The sequence below is a fragment of the Triticum dicoccoides genome, chromosome 4A (genome assembly GCF_002162155.2).
Source record: "Triticum dicoccoides isolate Atlit2015 ecotype Zavitan chromosome 4A, WEW_v2.0, whole genome shotgun sequence".
In the NCBI taxonomy this organism is placed as follows: domain Eukaryota; kingdom Viridiplantae; phylum Streptophyta; class Magnoliopsida; order Poales; family Poaceae; genus Triticum; species Triticum dicoccoides.
In genome coordinates this window covers 652,178,532-652,204,947 of record NC_041386.1, presented here as the reverse complement: position 1 = coordinate 652,204,947, position 26,416 = coordinate 652,178,532, and the positions used below count along the sequence as shown (strand labels likewise).

Here is a 26,416-nt window from a genome sequence, read left to right as displayed (position 1 = left end):
TATAGAACTTGGCTTGTATATTCCTATGATGGGCTTCCTCAAATGCCCTAGGTCTTCATGAGCAAGCGAGTTGGATGCACACCCGCTAGTTTTCTTTTTTGAGCATTCATAGCTCTAGTGCATCCGTTGCATGGCAATCCCTACTCCTCATGTTGACATCAATTGATGGGCATCTCCATAGCCCGTTGATTATCCTCGTCAATGTGAGACTTCCTCCTTTTTTGTCTTCTCCACACAATCCCCAACATCATATTCTATTCCACCCATAGTGATATATCCATGGCTCACCCTCATGTATTACGTGAAGGTTGAAAAAGTTTGAGATTATTTAAGTATGAAACAATTGCTTGGCTTGTCATCGGGGGTATAGAAGTTGGGAACATCTTTGTGTGACGAAAATGAAGCATAGCCTAACTATATGATTTTGTAGGGATGAACTTTCTTTTGCCATGCTATTTTGAGAAGACATTATTGCTTTAATTAGTATGCTTGAAGTATTATTACTTTTATGTCAATATGAACTTTTGTCTTGAATCTTATGGATCTGAATATTCATGTCACAATTAAGAAGATTTACATTGAAATTATGCCAAAGTATCACTCCGCATCAAAAATTCTTTTATCATTTACCTACTAGAGGACGAGTAGGAATTAAGCTTGGGGATGCTTGATACGTCTCCAACGTATCTATAATTTTTGATTGCTCCATGCTACTTTATCTACTGTTTTAGGCAATATTGGGCTTTATTATCCACTTTTATATTATTTTTGGGACTAACCTATTAACCGGAGGCCCAGCCCAGATTTGTTGTTTTATGCCTATTTCAGTGTTTCGAGGAAAAGGAATATTAGACGAAGTCAAAACGGAACGAAATCAACTGGAGAAGTTATTTTTGGAAGGAAAGCAACCCAGGGAACTTGGAGTGCACGTCAGGGGAGATACGGGCTGCCCACGAGGGTGGGGGCGCCCCCCCTGGGCGCGCCCCCCTGCCTCGTGGGACCCCCGTAGCTCCTCCGACGTACCCCATGCACCCATATATACTCTTGTGCCCTAAAACTTTCAGAACAGAAGATAGATCGGGAGTTCCGTCGCTGCAAGCCTCCAGAGCCACGAAAAACCAATCGAAGACCCTGTTCCGGCACCCTGCCGGAGGGGGGGAACCCTCATCGGTGGCCATCTTCATAATCCCGGCGCTATCCATGACGAGGAGGGAGTAGTTCACCCTCGGGGCTGAGGGTATGTACCAGTAGCTATGTGTTTGATCTCTCTCTCTCTCTCGTGTTCTCTCTCGTGTTCCCTCTATGGCACAATCTTGACGTATCCCGAGCTTTGCTATTGTAGTTGGATCTTATGATGTTTCTCCCCCTCTACTCTCTTGTGATGAATTGAGTTTCCCCTTTGAAGTTATCTTATTGGATTGAGTCTTTATGAGAACACTTGATGTATGTCTTCCTGTGATTATCTGTGGTGACAATGGGATATCATGTGCCACTTGATGTATGTTTTGGTGATCAACTTGCGGGTTTCATGACTTTGGGAACCTATGCATAGGGGTTGGCACACGTTCTTGACTCTCCGGTAGTAGCTTTGGGGCACTCTTTGAAGTACTTTTATGTTGGTTGGATGAATCTGAGATTGTGTGGTGCATATCGTATAATCATGCCCATGGATACTTGATGTGACAATGGAGTATCTAGGTGACATTAGGGTTTTGGTTGATTTGTGTCTTAAGGTGTTATTCTAGTACGAACTCTTTTATAGATCGATCCGAAAGAATAACTTTGAGGTGGTTTTGTACCCTACCATAATCTCTACGTTTGTTCTCCGCTATTAGTGGCTTTGGAGTGACTCTTTGTTGCATGTTGAGGGCTTGTTATATGATCTATCTATGTTATTATTGTTGAGAGAACTTGCACTAGTGAAAGTATGAACCCTAGGCCTTGTTTCCTATCATTGCAATACCGTTTATGCTCACTTTTATCGCTCATTACCTTGCTGTTTTTATTATTTCAGATTACAATTACCTTTATCTACTATCTATTTTGCACTTGTATCTTCATCTCTTCGCCGAACTAGTGCACCTATACAATTTACCATTGTATTGGGTGTGTTGGGGACACAAGAGACTCTTTGTTATTTGGTTGCAGGGTTGTTTGAGAGAGACCATCTTCATCCTACGCCTCCTACGGATTGATAAACCTTAGGTCATCCACTTGAGGGAAATTTGCTACTGTCCTACAAACATGTGCACTTGCAGGCCCAACAACGTCTACAAGAAGAAGGTTGTGTAGTAGACATCAGAGGGATAAACTCAAGCAATATGATATAAACCCCATCTTTTTATCCTCGATGGCAACAATACAATACGTGCCTTGCAACCCTTTTTGTCACTGGGAAAGGATACCGCAAGATTGAACCCAAAGCTAAGCACTTCTCCCATGGCAACAAAGATCAATCTAGTAGGCCAAACCGAACTGATATTTCGAAGAGACTTGCAAAGATAACTCAATCATACATAAAAGAATTCAGAGAAGATTCAAATATTTCTCATAGATAAACTTGATCATAAACCCACAATTCATCGGATCTCAACAAACACACCGCAAAAAGAGTTTACCTCGAATAGATCTCCACAAGAGAGGGGGAGAACATTGTATTGAGATCCAAAAAGAGAGAAGAAGCCATCTAGCTAATAACTATGGACCCGAAGGTATGTGGTAAACTACTCACAACTCATCGGAGGGGCTATTGTGTTGATGTAGAAGCCCTCCGTGGTGGATTCCCCCTTCGGCAGAACGCCGACGACGGCTCCAAGATGGGATCTCGCGGATACAGAAGGTTACGGTGGCGGAAATATTTCTTCGGTGCCTCCCTGGATGTTTTCGGGGTACATAGGTATATATAGGAGGAAGAAGTATGTCGGTGGCCGCTCGAGGGGCCCAGGAGACATGGGGGCGCGCCCAGGAGGGGTGGGCGCACCCTCCTATCTCCTGGCCGCCTCGATTGCTTCTTGACTTGCACTCCAAGTCCTCTGGATCACATTCGTTCCAAAAATCACGCTCCTGAAGGTTTCATTCCGTTTGGACTCTGTTTGATATTCCTTTTCTTCAAAATACTGAAATAGGCAAAAAAAACAGCAATACGGGTTGGGCCTCTCGTTAGTAGGTTAGTCCCAAAAATGATATAAATGTGTAAAATAAAGCCCATAAACATCCAAAAGGGGTAATATAATAGCATGGAACAATCAAAAATTATAGATACGTTGGAGACGTATCAAGCATCCCCAAGCTTAATTCCTGCTCGTCCTCGAGTAGGTAAATGATAAAAACAGAATTTTTGATGTGGAATGCTACCTAGCATAATTCTCAATGTAATTTTCTTTATTGTGGCATGAATGTTCAGATCCAAATGATTCAAGATAAAAGCTTATAAAACATAAAAATAATAATACTTTGAAGCATACTAACAAATTATCATGTCCTATCAAAAGAGCATAGCCAAAGAAAGCTTATCCCTACAAAACCATATAGTTAGGCCATGCTTCATTTTCATTACACAAAATACTCCCATCATGCACAACCCCGGTGACGAGCCGAGTAATTGGTTCATACTTTTTAACGCGCTCCAGCTTTTTTCAACTCTTACGCAATACATGAGCGCAAGCCATGGACATAGCACTATGGTGGTATATGGTGGTGGTTGTAAGGACAAAAGGGAGAAGATAGTCTCACATCAACTAGGCGTATCAACGGGCCATGGAGATGCCCATTAATAGATATCAATGTGAGTGAGTAGGGATTGCCATGCAATGGATGCACTAGAGCCATAAATGTGTGAAAGCTGAACAAAAGAAACTAAGTGGGTGTGCATCCAACTTGCTTGCTCACGAAGACCTAGGGCATTTTGAGGAAGCCCATCATTGGAATATACAAGCCAAGTTCTATAATGAAAAATTCCCACTAATATATGAAAGTGACAACATAGGAGACTCTCTATCATGAAGATCATGGTGCTATTTTGAAGCACAAGTGTGGAAAAGAGATAGTACCAATTGTCCCTTCTCTCTTTTTCTCTCATTTTTTTCTTTTCTTTTTTTTCTTTGGCCTTTCTTTTTTTTTCTTTTTTTTTCTTTTTGGCCTTTCTCTCTTTTTTTTTTGTAAAGTCCGAAGTCTCATCCCGACTTGTGGGGGAATCATAGTCTTCATCATCCTTTCCTCACTGGGACAATGCTCTAATAATGAAGATCATCACACTTTTATAGATTTACAACTCAAGAATTACAACTCAAAGCTAGAACAAGATATGACTCTATATGAATGCCTCCGGCGGTGTACAGGGATATGCAATGAATCAAGAGCGACATGTGTGAAAATTATGAAGGTGGCTTTGCCACAAATACGATGTCAACTACATGACCATGCAAAGAGCAATATGACAATGATGGAGCGTGTCATAATAAATGGAACGGTGGAAAGTTGCATGGCAATATATCTCGGAATGGCTATGGAAATGCCATAATAGGTAGGTGTGGTGGCTGTTTTGAGGAAGGTAAATAATGGGTGCATGCTACCGGCGAAAGTTGGGCGGTATAATAGAGGCTAGCTAAATGGAAGGATGAGTGTGCGTATATCCATGGACTCACATTAGTCATAAAGAACTCATATACTTATTGCAAAAGTCTACTTAGCCCTCGAAGCAAAGTACTACTACGCATGCCCCTAGAGGGATATATTGGTAGGAAAAGACCACCGCTCGTCCCCGACTGCCACTCATAAGGAAGACAATCAAAAGAGCACCTCATGCAACAAATTTGTCACACAACTTTTACCATATGTGCATGCTACGGGACTTGCCAACTTCAACACAAGTATTTCTCAATTTCATAATTACCCACTAGCATGACTCTAACATTACTACCTTCATATCTCAAAACAATTATCAAGCATCAAATTGATCCTAGTGTTTAATGCACTTTCTATGATAGTGTTTATTATACCCAACTTGGATGCTCATCATTCTAGGACCAAATTCATAACCATAGCAAATACCATGCTATTCTAAGAGACTCTCAAAATAATATAAGTGAAGCATGAGAGACTAGAAATTTCTACAAAATTAAGCCACCGCCGTGCTCTAAAAGATATAAGTGAAGCACTAGAGCAAATACTATCTAGCTCAAAAGATATAAGTGAAGCACATAGCATATTCTAATAAACTCTAATCAAGTGGGTTTCTCCCAAAAGGTGTGTACAGCAAGGATGATTGTGGTAAACTAAAAAGCAAAGACTAATATAATACACGATGCTCCAAGCAAAACACATATCATGTGGCGAATAAAAATATAGCTCCAAGTAAAGTTACCAATGAACGAAGACGAAAGAGGGGATGCCTTCTGGGGGCATCCCCAAGCTTAGGCTCTTGGCTATTCTTGAATATCTTGGAGTGCCATGGGCATACCCAAGCTTAGGCTTTTGCCACTCCTTATTCCATAGTCCATCAAATCTTTACCCAAAACTTGAAAACTTCACAACACAAAACTCAACAGGAAATCTCATAAGCTCCGTTAGTGCAAGAAAGAAAAACCACCACATAAGGTACTGCAATGAACTCATTCTTTATTAATATTGGTGTTAAACCTACTGTATTCCAAGTTCTCTATGGTTCATACCCTTACATACTAGCCATAGACGCATCAAAATAAGCAAACAACACACGAAAGGCAGAATCTGTCAAAAACAGAACAATCTGTAGCACTCTGTAACTTTTGGTTACTTCTGGAACTCAAAAAATCCTACCAAAATAGTAAGTCCTAAACAATTTGTCTATTTATCTACAGCAAAAATAATCAACGCAAAAGCACGTTTCTGTGATTTATTGAATTTTTCTCATGAGCGTGAAGTTTTTGTTTTTCAGCAGAATCAAATTTACTCATATCATAGGTTATCCTATAGGTTCTACTTGGCACAAACACTAAATAAAACAAGAAAACACATATAAAAAGAAAGTAGAAGCAAAATTAATTACTAAACAGGAACAAAAACAAAAAATACAAACAAAATTGGGTTGCCTCCCAACTAGCGCTATCGTTTAACGCCCCTAGCTAGGCATAAAAGCGAAGATAGATCTAAGTAGTGCCATCTTTGGCACTTGATTCATATGTAGCTCGCACGATAGATTCATAAGGTAATTTGACTTTCTTTCTTGGAAAGTGCTCCATGCCTTTCTTTAATTGAAATTGGAATCTAATATTCCCTTCTTTCATATCAATAATCGCACCAATCGTTCTAAGGAAAGGTCTACCAAGAATAATAGGGCAAGAAAGATTGCAATCTATATCAAGAACGATAAAATCTGCGGGCACCAAATTTCTATTTGCAACAATGAGAACATCATTGATCCTTCCCATTGGCTTTTTAATGGTGGAATCCGCAAGGTGCAAATTTAAAGAGCAATCATCAAGATCATGGAAACCTAGAATATCACATAAAGTTTTCGGAATCGTGGAAACACTAGCACCCAAATCACACAAAGCAAAACACTCATGATATTTAATTTTAATATTTATAGTATGTTCCCACTCATCATTAAGTTTTCTAGGTATAGAAACTTCCAAATTAAGTTTTTCATCAAAAGATTGCATCAAGGCATCAATGATATGTTTGGTAAAAGCTTTATTTTGACTATAAGCATGAGGAGAATTAACAACGGATTGCAACAAGGAAATACAACTTTCTAAAGAACAATTATCATAATCAAATTCCTTGAAATCCGAGATAGTGGGTTCAATACTATTTAAAGTCATGACCTCTCCAATCCCACTTTTACCAAATTTAGCATCAAGATCTAAAAACTCCGAATTCTTGGGACGCCTTCTAAATAAAGTTGACTCATCTCCAGTCCCATTATTATCAAGATTCATATTGAAAAACAAAGATCTAATAGGAGACACATCAATAACTTTAAGATCTTCATCATTATTTTCATGGAAACTAGAAGAACACGCCTTTTACAAAGCAATCTTTCTTAGCACGCAATCTAGCGGTTCTTTCCTTGCACTCATCAATGGAAATTCTCATGGATTTGAGAGACTCATTGATATCCTGCTTAGGAGGAGTAGATCTAAGTTTAAGAGAATCAACATCAAGCGAAAGTCTATCAACGTTCCTAGCCAAATCATCAACTTTGAACAATTTTTCTTCAAGCAAAGCATTAAAATTCTTTTGACAAATCATAAATTCTTTCACACTATTCTCAAAATCAGAGGGAATCTTATTAAAATTACCATAAGAATTATTGTAGGAATTTACATAATTATTAGAGGAATTACTAGGGAACGGTCTAGAATTAAAGTTTCCACTATAAGCATTGTTTCCAAAACTATTCCTACCAACAAAATTCACATCCATAGATTCATTATTATTCTCAATCAAAGTACACAAAGGCATATCATTGGGGTCAAGAGGAGTATTTTTAGTAGCAAACAACTTCATAAGTTCATCCATCTTTCCACTCAAAACATTGATTTCTTCTATAGCATGCACTTTTTTACTAGAAGATCTTTCGGTGTGCCATTGAGAATAATTAGACATAATATTATCAAGAATTTTTGTAGCATCTCCTAACGTGATTTCCATAAACGTGCCTCTCGCGGCCGAATCTAAAAGATTTCTTGAAGCAAAGTTCAAACCGGCATAAAATTTTTGTATGATCATCCATAAATTCAAACCATGAGTAGGGCAATTGCGAATCATCAATTTCATTCTTTCCCAAGATTGGGCAACATGCTCATGATCAAGTTGTTTAAAATTCATAATATCGTTCCTAAGAGTGATAATCTTAGCGGGAGGAAAATACTTAGAGATAAAAGCATCTTTGCACTTGTTCCAAGAATCAATACTATTTTTAGGCAAAGACGAAAACCAAACTTTAGCACGATCTCTAAGTAAAAATGGGAATAACTTCAATTTAACAATATCAGTATCCGTATCTTTCTTCTTTTGCATATCACACAAATCAACAAACTTATTTAGATGAGTAGCGGCATCTTCACTAGGAAGGCTGGCAAATTGATCTTTCATAACAAGATTCAGCAAAGCAGTATTGATTTCACAAGACTCAACATCATTAAGAGGAGCAATCGGAGTACTACGGAAATCATTATTATTGGTATTGGAGAAATCACACAATTTGGTATTATCTTGCGCCATGGCAACAAGTAACCCAACACACAAGCAAACAAAAAAGACAAGCGAAGAAGAGAGAGAGATTGGGAAACATAGGGAAAATAAAACGGCAATGGTGAAGTGGGGGAGAGGAAAATGAGAGGTAAATGATAAATAATGTAAATGCAAGGGAGATGAGTTTGTGATGGGTACTTGGTATGTCTTGACTTGAGCGAAGACCTCCCCGGCAACGGCGATAGAAATCCTTCTTGCTACGTCTTGAGCTTGCGTTGGTTTTCCTTGAAGACGAAAGGGTGGTGCAGCAATAGTAGCGTAAGTATTTCCCTCAGTTTTTGAGAACCAAGGTATCAATCCAGTAGGAGGTTCCTCAAAAGTCCCACGCACCTACACAGACAAACAAAGAACTCGCAACCAACGCAATAAAGGGGTTGGCAATCCCTTCACGACCACTTGCGAAAGTGAGATCTGATAGAGATAGTATGATAATATAAATATATTTTTGGTATTTTATAATATAGATGCAAAAAGTAAAGATGCAAATAAAAGTAGATTGAAAGCTTATATGATAAAAGATAGACCCGGGGGCCATAGGTTTCACTAGTGGCTTCTCTCAAGATAGCATAAGTATTACGGTGGGTGAACAAATTACTGTCGAGCAATTGATAGAAAAGTGAATCATTATGAGATTATCTAGGCATGATCATGTATATAGGCATCACGTCCGTGACAAGTAGACTGCCTCCTGCCTGCATCTACTACTATTACTCCACACATCGATCGCTATCCAGCATGCATCTAGAGTATTAAGTTCATAAGAACAGAGTAACGCATTAAGAAAGATGACATGATGTAGAGGGATAAACTCAAGCAATATGATATAAACCCCATCTTTTTATCCTCGATGGCAACAATACAATACGTGCCTTGCAACCCTTTCTGTCACTGGGTAAGGACACCGCAAGATTGAACCCAAAGCTAAGCACTTCTCCCATGGCAAGAAAGAACAATCTAGTAGGCCAAACCAAACTGATAATTCAAAGAGACTTGCAAAGATAACTCAATTACATAAAAGAATTCAGAGAAGATTCAAATATTTCTCATAGATAAACTTGATCATAAACCCACAATTCATCGGATCTCGACAAACACATCGCAAAAAGAGTTTACATCGAATAGATCTCCACAAGAGAGGGGGAGAACATTGTATTGAGATCCAAAAGGAGAGAAGAAGCCATCTAGCTAATAACTATGGACCCGAAGGTCTGTGGTAAACTACTCACAACTCATCGGAGGGGCTATGGTGTTGATGTAGAAGCCCTCTATGGTGGATTCTCCCTCCGGCAGAACGCCGACGACGGCTCCAAGATGGGATCTCGCGGATACAGAAGGTTACGGTGGCGGAAATATTTCTTCAGTGCCTCCCTAGATGTTTTCAGGGTACGTAGGTATATATAGGAGGAAGAAGTATGTCGGTGGCCGCTCGAGGAGCCTAGGAGACAGGGGGCGCGCCCAGGAGGGGTGGGCGCGCCCTCCTATCTCCTAGCCACCTCGATTGCTTCTTAACTGGCACTCCAAGTCCTCTGTATCACGTTCGTTCCAAAAATCATGCTCCCGAAGGTTTCATTCCGTTTGGACTCCATTTGATACTCCTTTTCTTCGAAATACTGAAATAGTCAAAAAAAACAGCAATACGGGCTGGGCCTCCGGTTAGTAGGTTAGTCCCAAAAATGATATAAATGTGTAAAATAAAGCCCATAAACATCCAAAAGGGGTAATATAATAGCATGGAACAACCAAAAAATATAGATACGTTGGAGACGTATCACTAGGTAGTATGGATCAGGGTGGAAGATAGTATGAAGCCAAACAGACAATAATCTTCACACAGTGAAGTCAAACAGATCAGGCAAGCAGGCATAGACTTCATGAAGACAAACTATAAGTAAGGTGAGAGAGGTAGGATAGAACCAGTTGCTCATATATGACAAGGGGTTTGTTGGACCAGTTCCAGTTGCTGTGACAACTGTACGTCTGGTTAGGGAGGCTGAGATTCAACTCAGAAGACCGTGTCTTCACCTTATTCCCCTTGAGCTAAGAACACTTAGTCCTCGCCCAATCACTCTGCTAAGTCTTCAAGGGAGACTTCCAAACCTTCACAGACTTCATTCACCGGCAATCCACAATGACTCTTGGATGCTCAGAATGCGACGCCTAACCGGCTGGAGGATTCACAGTCCTCAAGTGTAATAAGTCTTTAGATCACGGACAGAAAGACTTCAGTGATGCCTAACACTCTTTGGCTCTGGGTGTTTTGGGCTTTGTCCTCGCAAGGATTCTCTCTCAAAGGCTTCAGAGGTGGGTTGCTCTCAAACGACAAAAGTCGTGCACTAACTCTGAGCAGCCACCAATTTATGGTGTAGGGGGTGGGCTATTTATAGCCAGGAGGCAACCCAACCTGATATGTCCAGAATGACCCTGGGTCACTAAGGAACTGACATGTGTCCAACGGTCAGATTTCAAACACACGCGGCAGCTTAGCTTGGGCTACAAGCCAAGCTGACTTATCCAGCTCTTGATAAGATTTGCTCTCATTGTCTTCGCTCGAAGACATAGGATTTGGTTGAGCATCACATCAGTCACTCTGACTTTGTTGACTTGGACCACACTTAACAGTATGGTGGTTCCTATGACTCAACAAAGAAGAAAAGGAAACTACGAAACAACTATGTCTTTGCACTCTATAGTCTTCACACGATGTCTTCTCTTGTCATAGTCTTAAATGTGAATGTCTTCACAGACGACCATTGTCTTCAATGTCTTCACACATTTTTAGGGGTCATCTCTGGTAGGTAAACCAAATCAATATGGGACTACTACCTGTGTTATCCTGCAATTCTCACAAACACATTAGTCCCTCAACCTGGTTTGTCGCCAATACTCCAAACCAACTAGGAGTGGCACTAGATGCACTTACACATTCGAAGAAGTTGTGAGTTTGAGGGGAGATTAGGAACACAATAGTTTTGAGCTCCTCCATTCGGTGCAGATCCCACTAGCATCACAAAAGTAAGTAGTGTATTGATGAGGATTAGTGTGATGACCCGTGTCAGTATTAATTTAGATAATGACACTAGTCATTAGTTTATTTATTGACAAAATCTAATCTTGTCAAATAATAGCCTATGCCAGAGATTTGCAATAGGGAAACAACTATAGATGGTCATTTATATTACAATACTATACCACAAAGGGCTCAAGTAGGCTTCTCACAAGTTTGCCAAATTATTACATCTTCAAGCACTGGAGTTCCAACTAGCAATACTAAATACATAGTGATAAGATAGGTCTTGAATTACATAACTTTAGATCACAAGATATTTATTCATCCCAACCTTGGCATCAAGATCATACATATCACTTGATGGATCCACATCTAGGTCCCCTATATAGTTGTAGCCATCACCATTTCTCCCCTCACCTAGTCTAGTAGGAATCTCATACAAGGTTTGCTCTAAGAAAGAGGAAACTAATAACAAGAATGAGTACAAAGTAACCAACAAGCATAAATAGCATAATGCAACACCTATGATAGTGTATCTTCAACCAACAAGTCCTACCTCAACTCAACACCCTTAAAATAAAACTTGATGTAGAAAAAGATCTAGTTAAATTTATAAAAGCTACTATAACCACTTGTATCGCGAGATAGAATCGCATATAGGTTCCTGTAGGTTCAATCCAAGAGATAGACATGATCATGATTTATTTGGCATTGCGCAGGCTGTATCTCTTTACTCACATAAACTAGTTTTTATTGTTATCACAATCCATCGTATGCGAGACCTATTCAGAGTTCAAAGCCTTTTCCCTAGACGTTGTGTCAAGCAAGATACTCGACAGTCCACCAACGTGTATTGTGAATGCACCCACCTGACATTAGCTAGGGATTTCATCACCCAATCTAGTACTACATACACATGCGGATCGTAAAATGACTAGATAGGCAATAGACCTTACCCGCCATTAATTAAACAACTTTATGGTCGTTACAAGGACGATCCAAGATTTATAGTCATAGAAATGATTAAAATAAATGTAATTTGTACAAAACTTTTATACCTATTTTTTTGCGATGCTATAGTCTTAACGAGTATAGCTTAGTTTCACGCTTAACATTATTGCTAAATATTAGTTACAGTGCACTTTATTACGCAATTGTAATGTAATACATGCTTTGTGCTAAACTGAAGATGTATTTCATAACTCCTGGAACTATTTTCGACAATTACGCAATTGTAATGTAATACATGCTTTGTGCTAAACTGAAGATGTATTTCATAACTCCTGGAACTATTTTCGACAATCACATCAACACATAGTGCAGATGTAGTTGTGTGTGATAGTGTATATATTAATATTCTTAAATATCATAGTAGAGATCCCTCGAGCGTATGCTTAAGAAATATCTCAATAACAATTTCTAGTGTATGACTAGGTTATTAAATTTACGAAAACCTCAATACTAATTCTTGGTATTTTCGTGGTCAAATGTGTCTTGCAAATATCGATGTGTTCAATATCACTTTAACATCATGTGCATGCTATGTACTTTGTGTTGAAATGTCATATTTTATAGTAATCATTGAGGAACATATGGATACTATTGATTCTACTACTTCTACATACAAATGATTTGATCATTTGATATGCTCACCGGCAATGTACTTGGTATCATCTGGTGTATGACCGTGCTTGCTGACGATTAGTGCACTACCCATCTCATGTGTTCTCGTTATTGAGGAAAATATCTTCTGGAACCATAAGATTTCTAACATAGTGCATCCACCATTATTCCCTTGACACATAGTACATGCCATGTAGTGGTCTTGTCAGGGGAATGAGGCCTAGGCACACAAGCAAGGTATTCTATTCCGACTAGATATTTGGTACTCACCGAGAGTGTTGATGATAGAGTCTAAGCCATGCATTAATAAAAAAGAATTTTAGTTTACATATATTTCAGTATCATCTATAAAACGCTCATTAAAGAAAGATTTGCATCCTAAATAAACTCACCGCCACTCATTTTGTTTCTACATGATATACACTATTGGTTTGTGATGTGGACTTTCTACTACACATTGAGCCTTTAAAAAAATATTCAATAGTATCTCGCGCTCAATGGATAGTAGCTTTTAATACTCAGTAGCATCTTGAGCTCAGCGGATAATAGTTAATAACCTGCACTCGATTACATTACGACCAAATCCATTTCCCCATAATTTATTGTCTCCGTCTCAATGCAGAGATGATCAATACTGAATCTGGCTTCTAAAGGACCCAGGAGCAAAAATCTTCATCATATGAGCAAACATTCCACTGCAACTTTAGGCTATGGAAACTCATCATATACTAGGTTGTGCGTGCTTTGCTGCGCCATTTGTCTTGTGGGGATTTCGTAATTTTATTACTTGGTTTAGCGCGTAAGGGAGATGATGGTGCATGGTTTCTTTATAATGTGATATTTTGGTGGGCCTTTTTTAAAGATGTGATTCTATGTTATCTGCTAATCAACGCAGATGTATGTGGAATTTTCTTTTGCATTGGTGACCACATGCAACATATTGGTGCTATAGTGTCCATTGGTAATGATTCCCTTTTGCCTGGTGATGAGAGAGTGCGCAGGACTCATGTGTTTTTGTAGGTTGGTTGTTGCCGATTGATTTGAAAATTTATTTAGTCGGTCAAACTCATGAATGAAATTCAAAATTAGACACCTCAATCACAATTGTTCAACCAGTAGAAATTGTGAACCAAATCTGAAATTGAACACCTCAATTAAATAAAAGCTACAAACCAAGTTGAAAATAACCTCAATCAAAATCGTGAATAAAATCCGAAATTAAACTCCTCGATTGAACCAAATTGACAAACATACATGTTCCATAATACTAAGCCTCACTAAAATAAATTGCAGCAAATTTCGAAGCAATCGTGCAGAGTTACGATTGTGCTTACGGTCAAGTACGATATCTTCTTGATAGTACATGTGGTAAAGTTCAGTGGGGTGAAGAAAATATCCAACGGCCGACACTCTTCATCCAGCCATCAATATTCAAAGTTATTCATGGGCTACCGTCGTGGTATAGAAAAGGAACCTAAACTAGGAAATTTGGAAAAAAACAATATTTAAAAAATTCAATAAATTAGAAACCAAGTGCAAGTCTGCAGGGGTCCTTATCCACATCTGTCTGCCAGCGCAGCATGGCATCAGAGCAGACGAGCACGAGACTCCCGTGGAAAATACTTTCGAGCTCAATCAATATCCGCTGGAGCTTCCGTGCGGGAGTGTTCCTCCGTCAGTATACAGAGAGGCATCGCACACTCTGACACAGACTGCTCACTCCACTGTCCACCCCCCACCGGCCCATCCATCATCGTCGTCATCCGCCGGAGATGCTCGGCCGACTGGCCGCGCGGCGGCCCCGCCTAGGCAGCGCCCGCGCCGCCGCTGCCTACCGCTCCTCGGCGGCGGCAGCCTCCTCCTCGGTCCTGCCCGACGCGCTCGACCGGAGCTCCGACGCCTACGCCCGCAACGCCGCCGCCGTCGGCGGCCTCCTCTCCGACCTGCGCTCCCGCGTCTCCCAGGTGCGTGCGCGCGCGCGTGCCGCCGGTCTCTTTACCCTTGCATTACCCGACACCTTCCCTCTCTCTCTCTCTCTCCTGACGAGGCGGAGGGCGCTGCCGCTGCAGGTGCTGGGCGGCGGAGGAGCGGGGGCGGTGAAGCGGAACGAGGGGCGGGGGAAGCTGCTCCCCAGGGACCGCATCGACCGCCTGCTCGACCCGGGGGCCTCCTTCCTCGAGCTCTCTCAGGTCAGCCATCGCCCATCAGTGAGACAGACCCCTTTTCCTCCCGGTGACCAGTTTTATCAAGCGACGGCGTTAAGGAAATTGTACTGCATGTTGGTCTGCTCATCCTAGTTATCATCGCTAGTTTGGCCATTGGACTAGCTGCCATTTTGATTCCTGAAAAACGTGACTGAATTTTTCACCCTGCAGCTCTAAAATGTATAGTTTCTTATAGTTACCATTTCCATTTGAGAAAACGGGACCGAGTTTTTCACCCCGCGGCTTTAAAAAGCGAGTGGCCGTTTAACTATTTTTTAGAGTAATCTTTTTTCCCTCGAAGAACACGTAGCTCTATTTTTTGTATGCATCCTGATTTTCTAAATAGCTTTCTAATTTAATAGAGTAGCATGGATTTGACTTATGCACTAGTATATCAACTTTTATAACAGATCTGATCTTTTCTGCAAAAAAAAAAAAGACACTGGATGCAAGTCTCAGTACGATATTCGTTTATGTGAAATAATTGACCAGAACACCATTGTCTTCCCACCCATATCGTTATCCTGCAGCCAACTGCCCCTAACTATTCAGACATGCCATTATCTGGTAGGATGCTTCAGAATAGAAACAAATGTTTTCATAGTTGTCCAACTTGTTGTGGGCTATGAGCTGCTGATGATACTTTTCGCAATAAAGCTTGCAGGATCTGATGTTTACGAGGAAGCATTACCATCAGCGGGAATAATTACTGGCATAGGGCCTGTTCATGGACGACTATGTATGTTTGTGGCCAATGACCCAACTACAAAGGGGGGTACATACTATCCTATCACTGTCAAAAAGCATCTGCGGGCGCAGGAAATAGCTTCTGAATGTAAATTGCCCTGCATATATCTTGTTGACAGTGGAGGTGCTAATCTCCCCAAGCAGGCAGAAGTTTTCCCCGACCGTGATAATTTTGGTCGAATATTCTACAATCAAGCTAAGATGTCCGCAGATGGTATTCCTCAGATTGCTGTAGTTTTAGGTTCTTGTACTGCTGGCGGGGCTTATATTCCTGCAATGGCTGATGAAAGTATAATAGTTAAGGGAAATGGAACAATATTTCTAGCTGGTCCACCCCTTGTAAAGGTTAGTATTTTCTGTCCACAATCTTGACAAATATCTAAATTACATTTCCAAGTCTAAATGGCCAATTCTGCAGGCTGCTACAGGGGAGGAGATATCTGCTGAGGACCTTGGTGGAGCATCAGTGCATTGTAAAATATCAGGAGTCTCTGATCATTTTGCACAAGGTATATTTTAACATAAATTGCTGTATAATACGACTCGAATACTGCTCTTTTAGATATAACAAATGGAGGATCGTCTGCTTAATTTCTTAAAAGATGCATTTCCGGCAAGCTTTTAGTGTAAAAGTTCTGCTTCTTTCTGTTATTATTTCTTTTTCCATGTTCTACATCCACGGTGGTACGCGTCCAGCTTGGTGGTTCCAGAAAAAGAAGTATTAACAAGTACCTTATTAGATGTCGTCTCTGAGCATTCTATGGAGATTGGAGAGTACTGTTTGTTTCTACCCTGATATATTTGATCACGCAAATAGTTTCCAGACCCTTGTTTGTTTCTTCCCTGATATATTTGATCACGCAAATAGTTTCCAGACCCTTGTTTGTTTCTTCCCTGATATATTTGATCATGCAAATAGTTTCCAGACCCTGATATTTTGCATTTTATTGTCACTCATTGGATGTTTCTATCTTAAACCATAGATGACCCTCTTATGTATCATTTTTTTCTAGACATATTAGTTGGATGTTGTTGCGACATCTTAGACATCTTCTGCACTGTAAATTGCAATAGATGAACACCATGGTCTTGCACTGGGAAGGAACGTTGTGAAGAACCTCCATTTGGCCGCTAAAGAAACAAGTAGACACAATTCTGCTTGTGATTACCAAGAACCATTGTATGATGTACAGGAACTTCGCTCAATTGCACCAGCTGATACGAAGCAATCTTTTGACATTCGCTCAATAATAGCTCGTATAGTCGATGGAAGTGAATTTGATGAATTCAAAAAATTGTATGGAACAGTAAGGATTTCTCTTATGCTTGATTATCCTTTGCATTCTGTATTGTGCGTTGTGCAACTCAAATCTGTTTCATTTTGCATTTACGCAGACACTAGTGACTGGTTTTGCAAGGATATGCGGGCAGCCAGTTGGAATTATTGGAAACAATGGCATTTTATTTACCGAGTCGGCACTAAAGGGTACCCACTTCATTGAGTTGTGTGCTCAACGCAATATTCCTTTGATATTCCTTCAAAATATTTCTGGGTTCATGGTATGGCATCTTCTTTACTTTTCAGTTCATTCTTTCATTCCAATTCATGTTCAAAATATTGTCCTTTCCCACCTCGTATTCATCTACAAAACATTGTATTTCCGTTATCATGGAAAGTGGTTTAGCTCGGTTCAATATTTTTTAATTCATGTTCATAAATAAAGTGACCTAATTGATATTGCGAACATCCCTCACCTCACAAGTTGGCTTTTGACGGTGAAAAGACCCTTTATGACACAACAGTTGTTATGAAAGCATGGTTCCAACTTCCAACAGCAGCAACAAAAAGCATGGTTCCAACATACTACCTCCGTCCGGAAATACTTGTCATCAAAATGAATAAAAGAGGATGTATCTAGATGTATATTAGTTCTAGATACATCCATTTTTATCCATTTTGATGACAAGTATTTTCGGACGGAGGGAGTATCTGGCATGATGGAGTCTAGTGTTTGAAGGCCTAATGGACCATGGGTGCCTGAGGGACCATCCATGTATTTTGAAGGGGCATGTCAGCCACATACAGTGGCGGCTACACACAGTTTATGATGTCAAGTTGTTAACTAACACCACAACTGGTGGAGAACACTCATAATTTTTTGTATTCATCACATAACTCATACAATCATCAAGAGTTTGGTTGGTTGACATCACAAGGTCAAAGGTCTAGCACTGCCACTGCACAGAGACCGCCCATCTACAGTAAAGGGGCAGATTGGGGCACAAATGAGTAAAGGGGCAGATTGTTGGAATAGTCCGATATTGGTTGCACGAGGGAAAGAGACCTAAGAACTCTAACGTCACAAGCTAGCTTCTGGGGATGAGAAAATCCTTTACAGTCCAACAATATGAATTGCATACATACTTCCTCCATCCCAAAATAAGTGTCGCAACTTTGTACAAAGTTTTACTAAGGTTAAGACATCTTGTCATCAAAGTTGTACTAAGGGGATACTAAAGTTTGAACATAACAGTTGGTTTTATTTTGGAGTACGAGCCTTCTAACCTTTTGCAGTGATAATGTTTAATAGGTTGGGTCGAAATCTGAAGCAAGTGGAATTGCGAAAGCTGGAGCAAAAATGGTTATGGCAGTTTCCTGTTCAAAGGTCAGACATTTCTACTGTTTCCCATTCTTGGTCTTAATAAACTAGCGGCCTGGTCTTGCTTTCTTCCGCATTTACACAGCATGCCACATGACATAGCATGAGTAGAGCAGAGTAGCACTTTGGTCTATTTGTTTTCTTTTCTTTTTTCTCTCTTTCTCCTTTTAGTTTTTCGTATGTTCTCGTTGGGTATCATATCTAGCCTACCCCAACTTGCTTGGGACAAAATGCTATTATGGAATCTATAGCTAGTCCTGTATTTTTATCTACATCTAAAATTCTATAAAATTATATGGATAGCATGACCCTATATATCTATATTTCTGTACAGGTTCCTAAAATTACCATAATTGTCGGTGGAAGTTTCGGTGCTGGGAATTATGGAATGTGTGGACGTGCATACAGCCCGAATTTTTTGTTCATGTGGCCAACTGCTAGGATATCTGTTATGGGTGGCATTCAGGTAAGACCTTTGGACCTGTCATTGGCTTCAAATTGTCTTACTCTTTTACTAGTATCATTACCTGGTAAGGATGCCACAAATGTAACTCTTGGTATCAATTCCCTTGAAGCCTAGGGACATAGGTTATTAGGCAGCATTAGTAGTCCAAAATGTGAAAAATCTCAGCTGTTACTCAGCTGCAAACAAAAGTAGCCAGCATGCTACACTTTGTTGCAGAAACATTGTGCACGGTTGTTAGAAACATTTCCGTAAGGCGCAACCAGGCAAAACAAAAGCAGAACGGCGGAATACCACTGTGAAAGCAAAGCATGCTCTCAGTCCATCAAAATACTTTTTTTGGGTGTCTCCTAGGCATGTGCACTGGACATTAAGAGGGAAAGCTGCGGTAGCATATGCCGATCATGTTCTTGTACACGTGAACATATTTGCACTGGTTTCTTATGGGTATGCTAAGCCTCAAGCAAGAGCCAAGCTACCACTGGTTTTAACACATCTTTCTCTTGAACCTTTTCAGGCAGCTGGTGTTCTCGCCCAAATAGAGAAGAACAACAGGAAAAGGCAAGGAGTGGAGGTATAGTGCATCATTTATATTGGATTCAGTAAACATAAAACAAATACTGGTAGAAGATGAGACTTTCTTTGTTATGCAGTGGACCAAGGATGACGAAGAAGCCTTCAAAGCCAAAGTCGTCGAGGCTTATGACAAAGAAGGAAGCCCGTACTACTCGACCGCTAGGCTTTGGGACGACGGGATCATAGATCCCGCCGATACCAGACGGGTCCTAAGCCTTTGCCTCTCTGCTTCGGCCAAGCCGGTTCCAGAAGACACGAAATATGGCGTGTTTCGAATGTAATTATGTAAATCGTGTATAGTACACATGTCACAGCCCTGTAAAATAAAACTTGCTTTAATGCTTCCAATATGAATTGAAATGAGGTGCTTATTCAAGGCCTGTTTCTAGGGGGAAATTTTGTTAGCCCTGCTGTATTGATTTTGTCCATGTGCTTTTCTAGTGCTTGGAAGGGGCTGAAAGGCGTCTTGCTCGAGAACGAACTTCACATTGTGTTGTGTGAAAAGAAACCAGCGCGTGTAGATGCTGGTTACCATGTGCACTATTCCCGGGCGGGGGTGCTCGGTCTGTTGTACTTTTATACTCTTAATTGTTTTGAATGGATGTAAAAAAATATTGTTTTGAATGGATATACCTGGCCTCATTTCGTCAGTGTACTGTGCAGAACGGGAAGCGCCAAGGCAAAGCCTTTAATTACTTCTCGTGAGCATTTTCCTCAATTTCTCCGCTCACTCTCATTTTAACTTCAACTTTTTCCCCTTGTTTCATTTTTTTTCTTAACATTTTTTAATTTTTATAGTTTGGCACTTCATTTTTTATTTTTTATTTTTGTTTGTGTCATTTGCAAAAAAGTTGTTTGTTCTATTTATTTTCTTATCTCACATTCTGAGTTTTAACTATGCCTTATTTGATCCATCAGCCATCAGAATGATTTGCGTCAGGATCCATGTAGGTTATCCAATAAATGCTACGTGCGGCCCATTGTGACCCTTTTTGCAATATTTTTTTTTTGTTTTTTCCTGATTGTCCGTTAATGATGCTCATGGCCCATGATGACTTTTGCTTTTTTTTATTAGAACCTGGATCAATGGGCAGCGGTCGTTCATTCGTCTTTTTTTTCATTTTTAAGCGGGGATCAGAAGTGCATGTTTTCTCTAGGATAGCCGCAGTTGCAAGTTTTTCAAAGGTCGGTCACAACTGCAAAAATTTCTAGGGTAGTCGCGATTGCAAGTTTTCAAGGCCGGTCGCAACTGCAAGTTTTTCTAGGGTAGTCGCAATTGCAAGTTTTTGAAGGCCGGTTGCAATTACAAGTTTCTCTAGGGTAGTCATAACTGCAAGTTTCGCTAGGGTAGTCGCAATTGCATGTTTTCAAGGCCGGTCGCAACTGCAAGTTTCTGTTAGGTAGTCGCAATTGCAAGTTTTTGAAGGCCGATCACAACTGTAAGTTTCTCTAGGGTAGTTGTAATTGCAACTTTTTTTGCTGATTGCAACTGCAGGCTTCTCTAGGGTTGTCATAATCGCAACTTTTCAAGGCCGGTCCCAACTGCAAGTTTCTCTAGGGTAGTCGCAACAGCAAGTTTTTGAAGGCCGGTCGTAATTGCAAGTTTCCCTAGGGTAGTCGCAATTGCATGTTTTCAAGGCCGTTCGTAACTGCAAGTTTCTCTATGGTAGTCGCAATTACAAGTTTTTGGAGGTCGGTCGCAACTGCAAGTTTATCAAGGTGGTCGCAACTGCACGTTCTCTCCTTTTCTTTTTCGTTTCTTTCCTTTTACGTATTATTTTTCTTTCTTCAAGTTTTGATCTTTTTTAAAATTGTTTGGCATTTTCAGGAAAATGTTTGTAAGTTTAAATAAATGTTTGTGTTTTCCACAAATTGTTCAAAACTTCAAAAAAAATTCTGTTCTTAAATTTTATTCAAAATATCTGTGAATTTAAAAAATGCTCACACTTTTTCAAGTTTTGTTCAGAAATTGAAAAAAGGGTCCTGTTTTCAAATGTTGTTCACTTTATTTCATTTTGTTCACATATGCAAAAAATTTAAGGGATTCTCAAAAAATGTTCTTTTTTTAAAAATCTTTTCACAAATTGAAAAGAAATCATGTTTTCAAATTTTGTTCGTGAATCCAAAAAATATTTGGGGAATTTCAAATGATTTTCTCAAGTTTTTAAAAAATAAAAAATTCAAGAAATGTCAGAAAAGTACTAAAACTGTTCGATTTGTCGTGATAGATAGCTCTTTAAAGTTTCATGGTTTTTATTCATAACCAACGCCCATCTGCTGTAGACAGTAGTGGCTTGCAACACGCTTTCAGCATTGCTAGATTAGATTAGATCGTGAGTTCAAGATCTCGTATAAGTGCTTATTTTTTGGCATTTTTTTATGACCCACGTGATACAGCGCTGCATCTGCCAATGGGCCGGCTTGTTTTAACACCCAATGACTTGTGTACAGGCCGAAAAGCTCAAATGGGATGTGCCGGAATTATAACAAAATTGACAGCTGGATTTATGAACAATTTGACAGCTCAATACTTGTTCATAAATTCAAATAATGTTCGCACCACTGGGCTGTGCTGGATTTCGGGAGCCTGTTTTCGGAGGAACAACGCACAAACGGGCTGGGACAACAGGAAAAGGGGAATTCCCTATTTACCGCTCATTGCGTCGAAATGTCGGCGCAACGCACAGAACTGGCGATCGAAGCGCTCATGTGGGCCGGCCCGTTAATCAATTGGGGCACTTCCGGTTTTGGGAACCTTCTAGAGGTTCCCAGCCCGGGTTTTCTGGTTTTGGGAAACTTCTAGAAGGTTCCCTGAACCGTTTTTTTCTTTTCTCGATTTTTCTGTCTCTTTTTTTCTCCTTTTTATTTCTTTTCTTTTCCTTTTCTATTTCTTTTTGTCGTTTCCTTTGCATTTCAAGTCCATTTTTAAAAAACAAATCAGGTTTCAAATTTTGTTCACAAACTGAAATTTTTTCGCACTTTTCAAATATTTCCAATTTTGTAAAAAATTTCAACCTTTCAAAACTTGTTCATAAATTCAAATAATGTTCGCATTTTCAAAAAATTGTTCGGGCATTTCAAAAATTGTTCTCATTTTCCAAAAATTGTTCGGAATGTTTTTGTTTATTTTTTTGGAACTTTTCAAATAATGACCGGGATTTTTAAAAAATGTTCATGTTTTCAAAAATTGTTCTTGTTCCCAAATTTTGTTCACGTATTCAAAAACTGTTCAAGCTTCAAATTTGTTTGGAAATTTTAAAATTGTTCTCCGTTTCTAATTTTGGTCTAAAAATAAAAAATATCTTCATGATTTTCAAAATTTCCTGTTTCTGTTTCTTTTCTTTTCTTCTTTCTTCCTTTTCAAGTATTTATTTCCCTTTTTCTGCTTCTTTTTCTATTATATTCTTCTTTCTTTCTCTATTTTTATTTTAGAAAAGTTTGAATTCAGAATTTCTGAAATTTCCTTTTTTTTCAATTTTGTTCACAAATTTTGAAAAATACGTTCCAAATATGTTCAGGATTTTTTGAAAAGTTCATGTTTTCAAAAAATGTTCCTGTTTTCTGAAATTTGTTCACAAATTCAAAATAGGTGCAGGAGTTTTCCAAAAAAATTTGTGGTTTGAAATATTTTTGAATCCCAAAAATTGTTCCTGTTTTTCAAATTTTGTTCACTGGTTAATAATCATTTGGAAATTTCAAAAAATGTTCAGGTTTCAAAATTGTTCAAGGGGCTTCTATATTTTCAAGAAACGGTCACTTTTTTCAAAATTTGCTCTCTTTAGTAAAAAAGAAATTTGAGTTTTTTTTTCACATTGTTAAATAAATGTTTGCTTGTACTAAAAATGTTTACAATTGGAAAATATGTTAAGGATTCAAAAAATATTGGTTCTACATTTTTGTTCGGGGTTTACAAAAGTGTTCAAAAGTTCAGAAAAGTTCCTGATTTCTCGAATTTTGTTCACAAATTGAAAGAAAGTTCATGATATTCATAAAAAGCTTGCCTCTCCCTAATATTGTTTACAGTTTCATAAATTGTTCACATATGCAAAAATTGTTTGCTTTTTAGATTTTGGTTCAGAGTTTCACTAAATGTTCCATTTATTCCAAAAATGTTCGAGTTTTGGAAAAATGTTAATGTTTTCAAATTTGTTCAAAAATTTCCCTCTTTTCTAAAATATGTTCAAGATCGATCAAAAATTGTTTGACTCTTCCACAAATTGTTCGCTTTTCTAATATTTCCAACTTTGTTAATTTGTTCACAATTTTGAAATTTTTTTTATTCAATAAATATCCGCTTTCCTAAATAATAACGCATTCAAAATTCTCAAAAGAAGAAATAGATCTGTCTCCTTTTACAGTTATTATAAGTGGCGCTGCAACATTTAAACAGCAAAATTATGTATTGCAGTGGTTATGTACCACTTCTTGACCACAGGAGGTGCTGAGTTCGAAACCTTATGAGTCCATCTCTTTTAGGAATTTTATGCTAGTCCCGCTACTTAAATGATTGCGCTGCGAAATTGTCACAAAAGGTGTTCAACTCCAGCGGCATGGTTCCTGAATAGACGAGTAAGCGTTGCGAGTTTGAGCCCAACGCGAAGCGCGAATCGTTTTCTCTAAAATAAATTCGCTTTGCGGGGTTGGCTACCTGGACCGGCCCGTTGGTTCGACGCCTCTGTGAAGCTTCACCAGTTTGCCGCATAACGCGGCACATAGGAGGTCCCAGGAAAAGGACCGGGACAACTATCACGTGACATTTGCTCAAAAGAAATAAACTATCATGTGACATCAGCATACATCAGGTGAATGAGACCATATTATAACTCAGCTACATGAGTTCTAGGCACTCTCTTTATTATTTGCTGGTGCTAGTGCCATGAATAGAAAATGAACAGATCCGGAAGTTTTTCTGAGAAAAAAAAGAGTAGCAGACAGAGTGGTGACATGGACGAAAGATTCAAGGCTTCTTCTCCGGCGCCAGCACCGGCGTGTCCGGGGTCACGGCAGCCCATAACTCCTCAATCTCCTCGAGCGCCGCCATGTTCTCCGGCGTGAGCGTGAGCTCTGCGTCGATGCTCCCGCCGCCCTCCCGGCCGGGGTACAGCGACGTCTTGCCGTCGAACTTGTTGGCCCGGCCGCTGCGCGCCGCCACGGGCCTCCCCCAGCCGAAGTCGCAGCCGTACATGTCAAACCGCGGCGAGCTGCCCATCAAGGTCTCGGTCGGGTCGAAGAAGCGATGCGTGTACACCATGGGCTTGGCCGTCCACGCCGCCACGCGCGCCCTGATGGCCGCGTCCGTGTGCGCCGCCACGGCCCGCCCCACGGCCGCCGTCGCCCACCCGTGCCCGCGCTCGAGGAGGTCCGCGGCGCGCGCCGGCTCCGTCCCGATGGCGTAGATGGTGTTGCCGAAGTACTCCCTGGGCAGCTCCGGCCGCAGCCGCCCGCGGTTGTTGATGGAGGCGCGGCACACGGTCTCCTGCTCCGGCGCCAGCCGCCGCGCACGGGTGATGCAGCGCCAGAAGAGCGAGGACAGCGCCTGGAACCGCGTCAGGGCGGCGGCGCCGGCTGCGTCCCCAGCGGCCAGGAGCTCCTCCCGCGCGCGCTCCTTGAGCGCCGCCAGCGAGTCCGCCGAGAAGTGCAGCATCCGCTCGCGCAACGCCAGCGGGGGCGCCCGCTCGACGAGCTCCGACACGTCGGCGCACGGCAGCACGGCCGGCCCCGCCGCGCCGCCGTCCGGCGACCAGCGCTCGAACGAGGGCTTCGGCGTCGGGGGCGCCGGGGCGAGGCCGAGTCTGGCGCGCGCGAGGGCCGCCCAGCTGTTGACGAGGTCCCAGAAGGCGGTGCCGTCGGAGAGCGCGTGGTTGTAGGCGAACCCGACGAACACCCCGTCGGCGAGGTCGGTCACCTGGACGGCGAGCAGCGGCTGCTCGCGGCCGCCGTAGTTGACGGCGTCGGTGAGCTGGAAGAACTGCGCCAGCACGTCGCGCGGCACGTCGGCGTCGGGCGGGACGATGCCCGCCATGGCCACGCCGTCGGCTACGGCGTGCACGACCTCCACGCCCTGGCCGTCGCAGTCGATGTGGACGGAGCAGCCAACGACGGCGCCGGTAAGTTCGTCCCTGTGCTGCTCGGTGGCGCAGCGGCCGGCAACGGGGTAGTAGTAGACAAGCGCGTCGCCGAGGGCCGCGGCGAGGTGGTCGACGACGCCGGCGGCGGTGGAGAGGGCGGATGCCGAGGAAGAGGGTCTGTGGAAGAGGAGGCCCTTCTGGATGTAGTTGGCGGACAGCATGGCGGCGTCCCAGGAGGTTAGCGGGATGCGCTCGCGCGGGCGCGGCGGCGGCGCCACCGTGCGCGATGACACCACGCGCACCATGGACGGCGACGGCGACGGCATTGCGCTTGTTTGGGGATAAAGATTAGTAGCAGGTTTGTTGCTAGCTGCAGGCTGGACAGTGTACAAATTGGAGCAGAAATTTGTAGGGGTTGCTAATTAACATTACTTTTTTTTTTGAGACAAGCTAATTAACATTACTGATTTGGTTGGTTGGTGGCGGTAAAAAAATTGGACCTTTACCAGGCCAGCCAGATCAATTTCATTTTTAATTTGGGCACATGATATCTACAGATACGCGCATTGCTTAGCAATTCTATTTTAGCAAATCAGTCAGATTTCACGTGTGGAGTGAATCCTCCGTTTCAAAATATAAAGTATATTGTTTTTTGAAACGGCAAACCTCTCTAAGTTTGACGAAATTTATAAAGAAATATATTAATATACATAATATCAAATGGGCACCATTAGATTCATCCTGAAATGAATTTTTATTTTATACTCCCTCCGTCCGGAAATACTTGTCCAAGTAATATTTGTATCTAGATGTATTTTAGTTCTAAACTA

At 41.1% G+C, this 26,416-nt stretch overlaps 2 protein-coding genes across 2 annotated transcripts; one reads left to right on the top strand and one right to left on the bottom strand.

The window, feature by feature from the left end:
* The first annotated feature begins 14,640 nt into the window (after positions 1-14,640).
* LOC119287719 (methylcrotonoyl-CoA carboxylase beta chain, mitochondrial-like) lies at positions 14,641-19,946 on the top strand. Its single transcript, XM_037567316.1, has 10 exons — positions 14,641-14,832; positions 14,938-15,057; positions 15,730-16,164; positions 16,238-16,328; positions 16,894-17,126; positions 17,215-17,379; positions 18,411-18,485; positions 18,814-18,945; positions 19,460-19,516; positions 19,596-19,946. The coding sequence occupies exons 1-10, from the start codon at positions 14,641-14,643 to the stop codon at positions 19,797-19,799; spliced, it is 1,704 nt and encodes a 567-aa protein (XP_037423213.1). The 3' UTR covers positions 19,800-19,946.
* A 4,366-nt stretch (positions 19,947-24,312) lies between these two features.
* On the bottom strand, positions 24,313-25,989 carry LOC119289583 (uncharacterized acetyltransferase At3g50280-like). Its single transcript, XM_037568879.1, has one exon. The coding sequence runs from the start codon at positions 25,910-25,912 to the stop codon at positions 24,476-24,478; it is 1,437 nt and encodes a 478-aa protein (XP_037424776.1). The 5' UTR covers positions 25,913-25,989; the 3' UTR covers positions 24,313-24,475.
* Between the last annotated feature and the right edge of the window lie 427 nt (positions 25,990-26,416).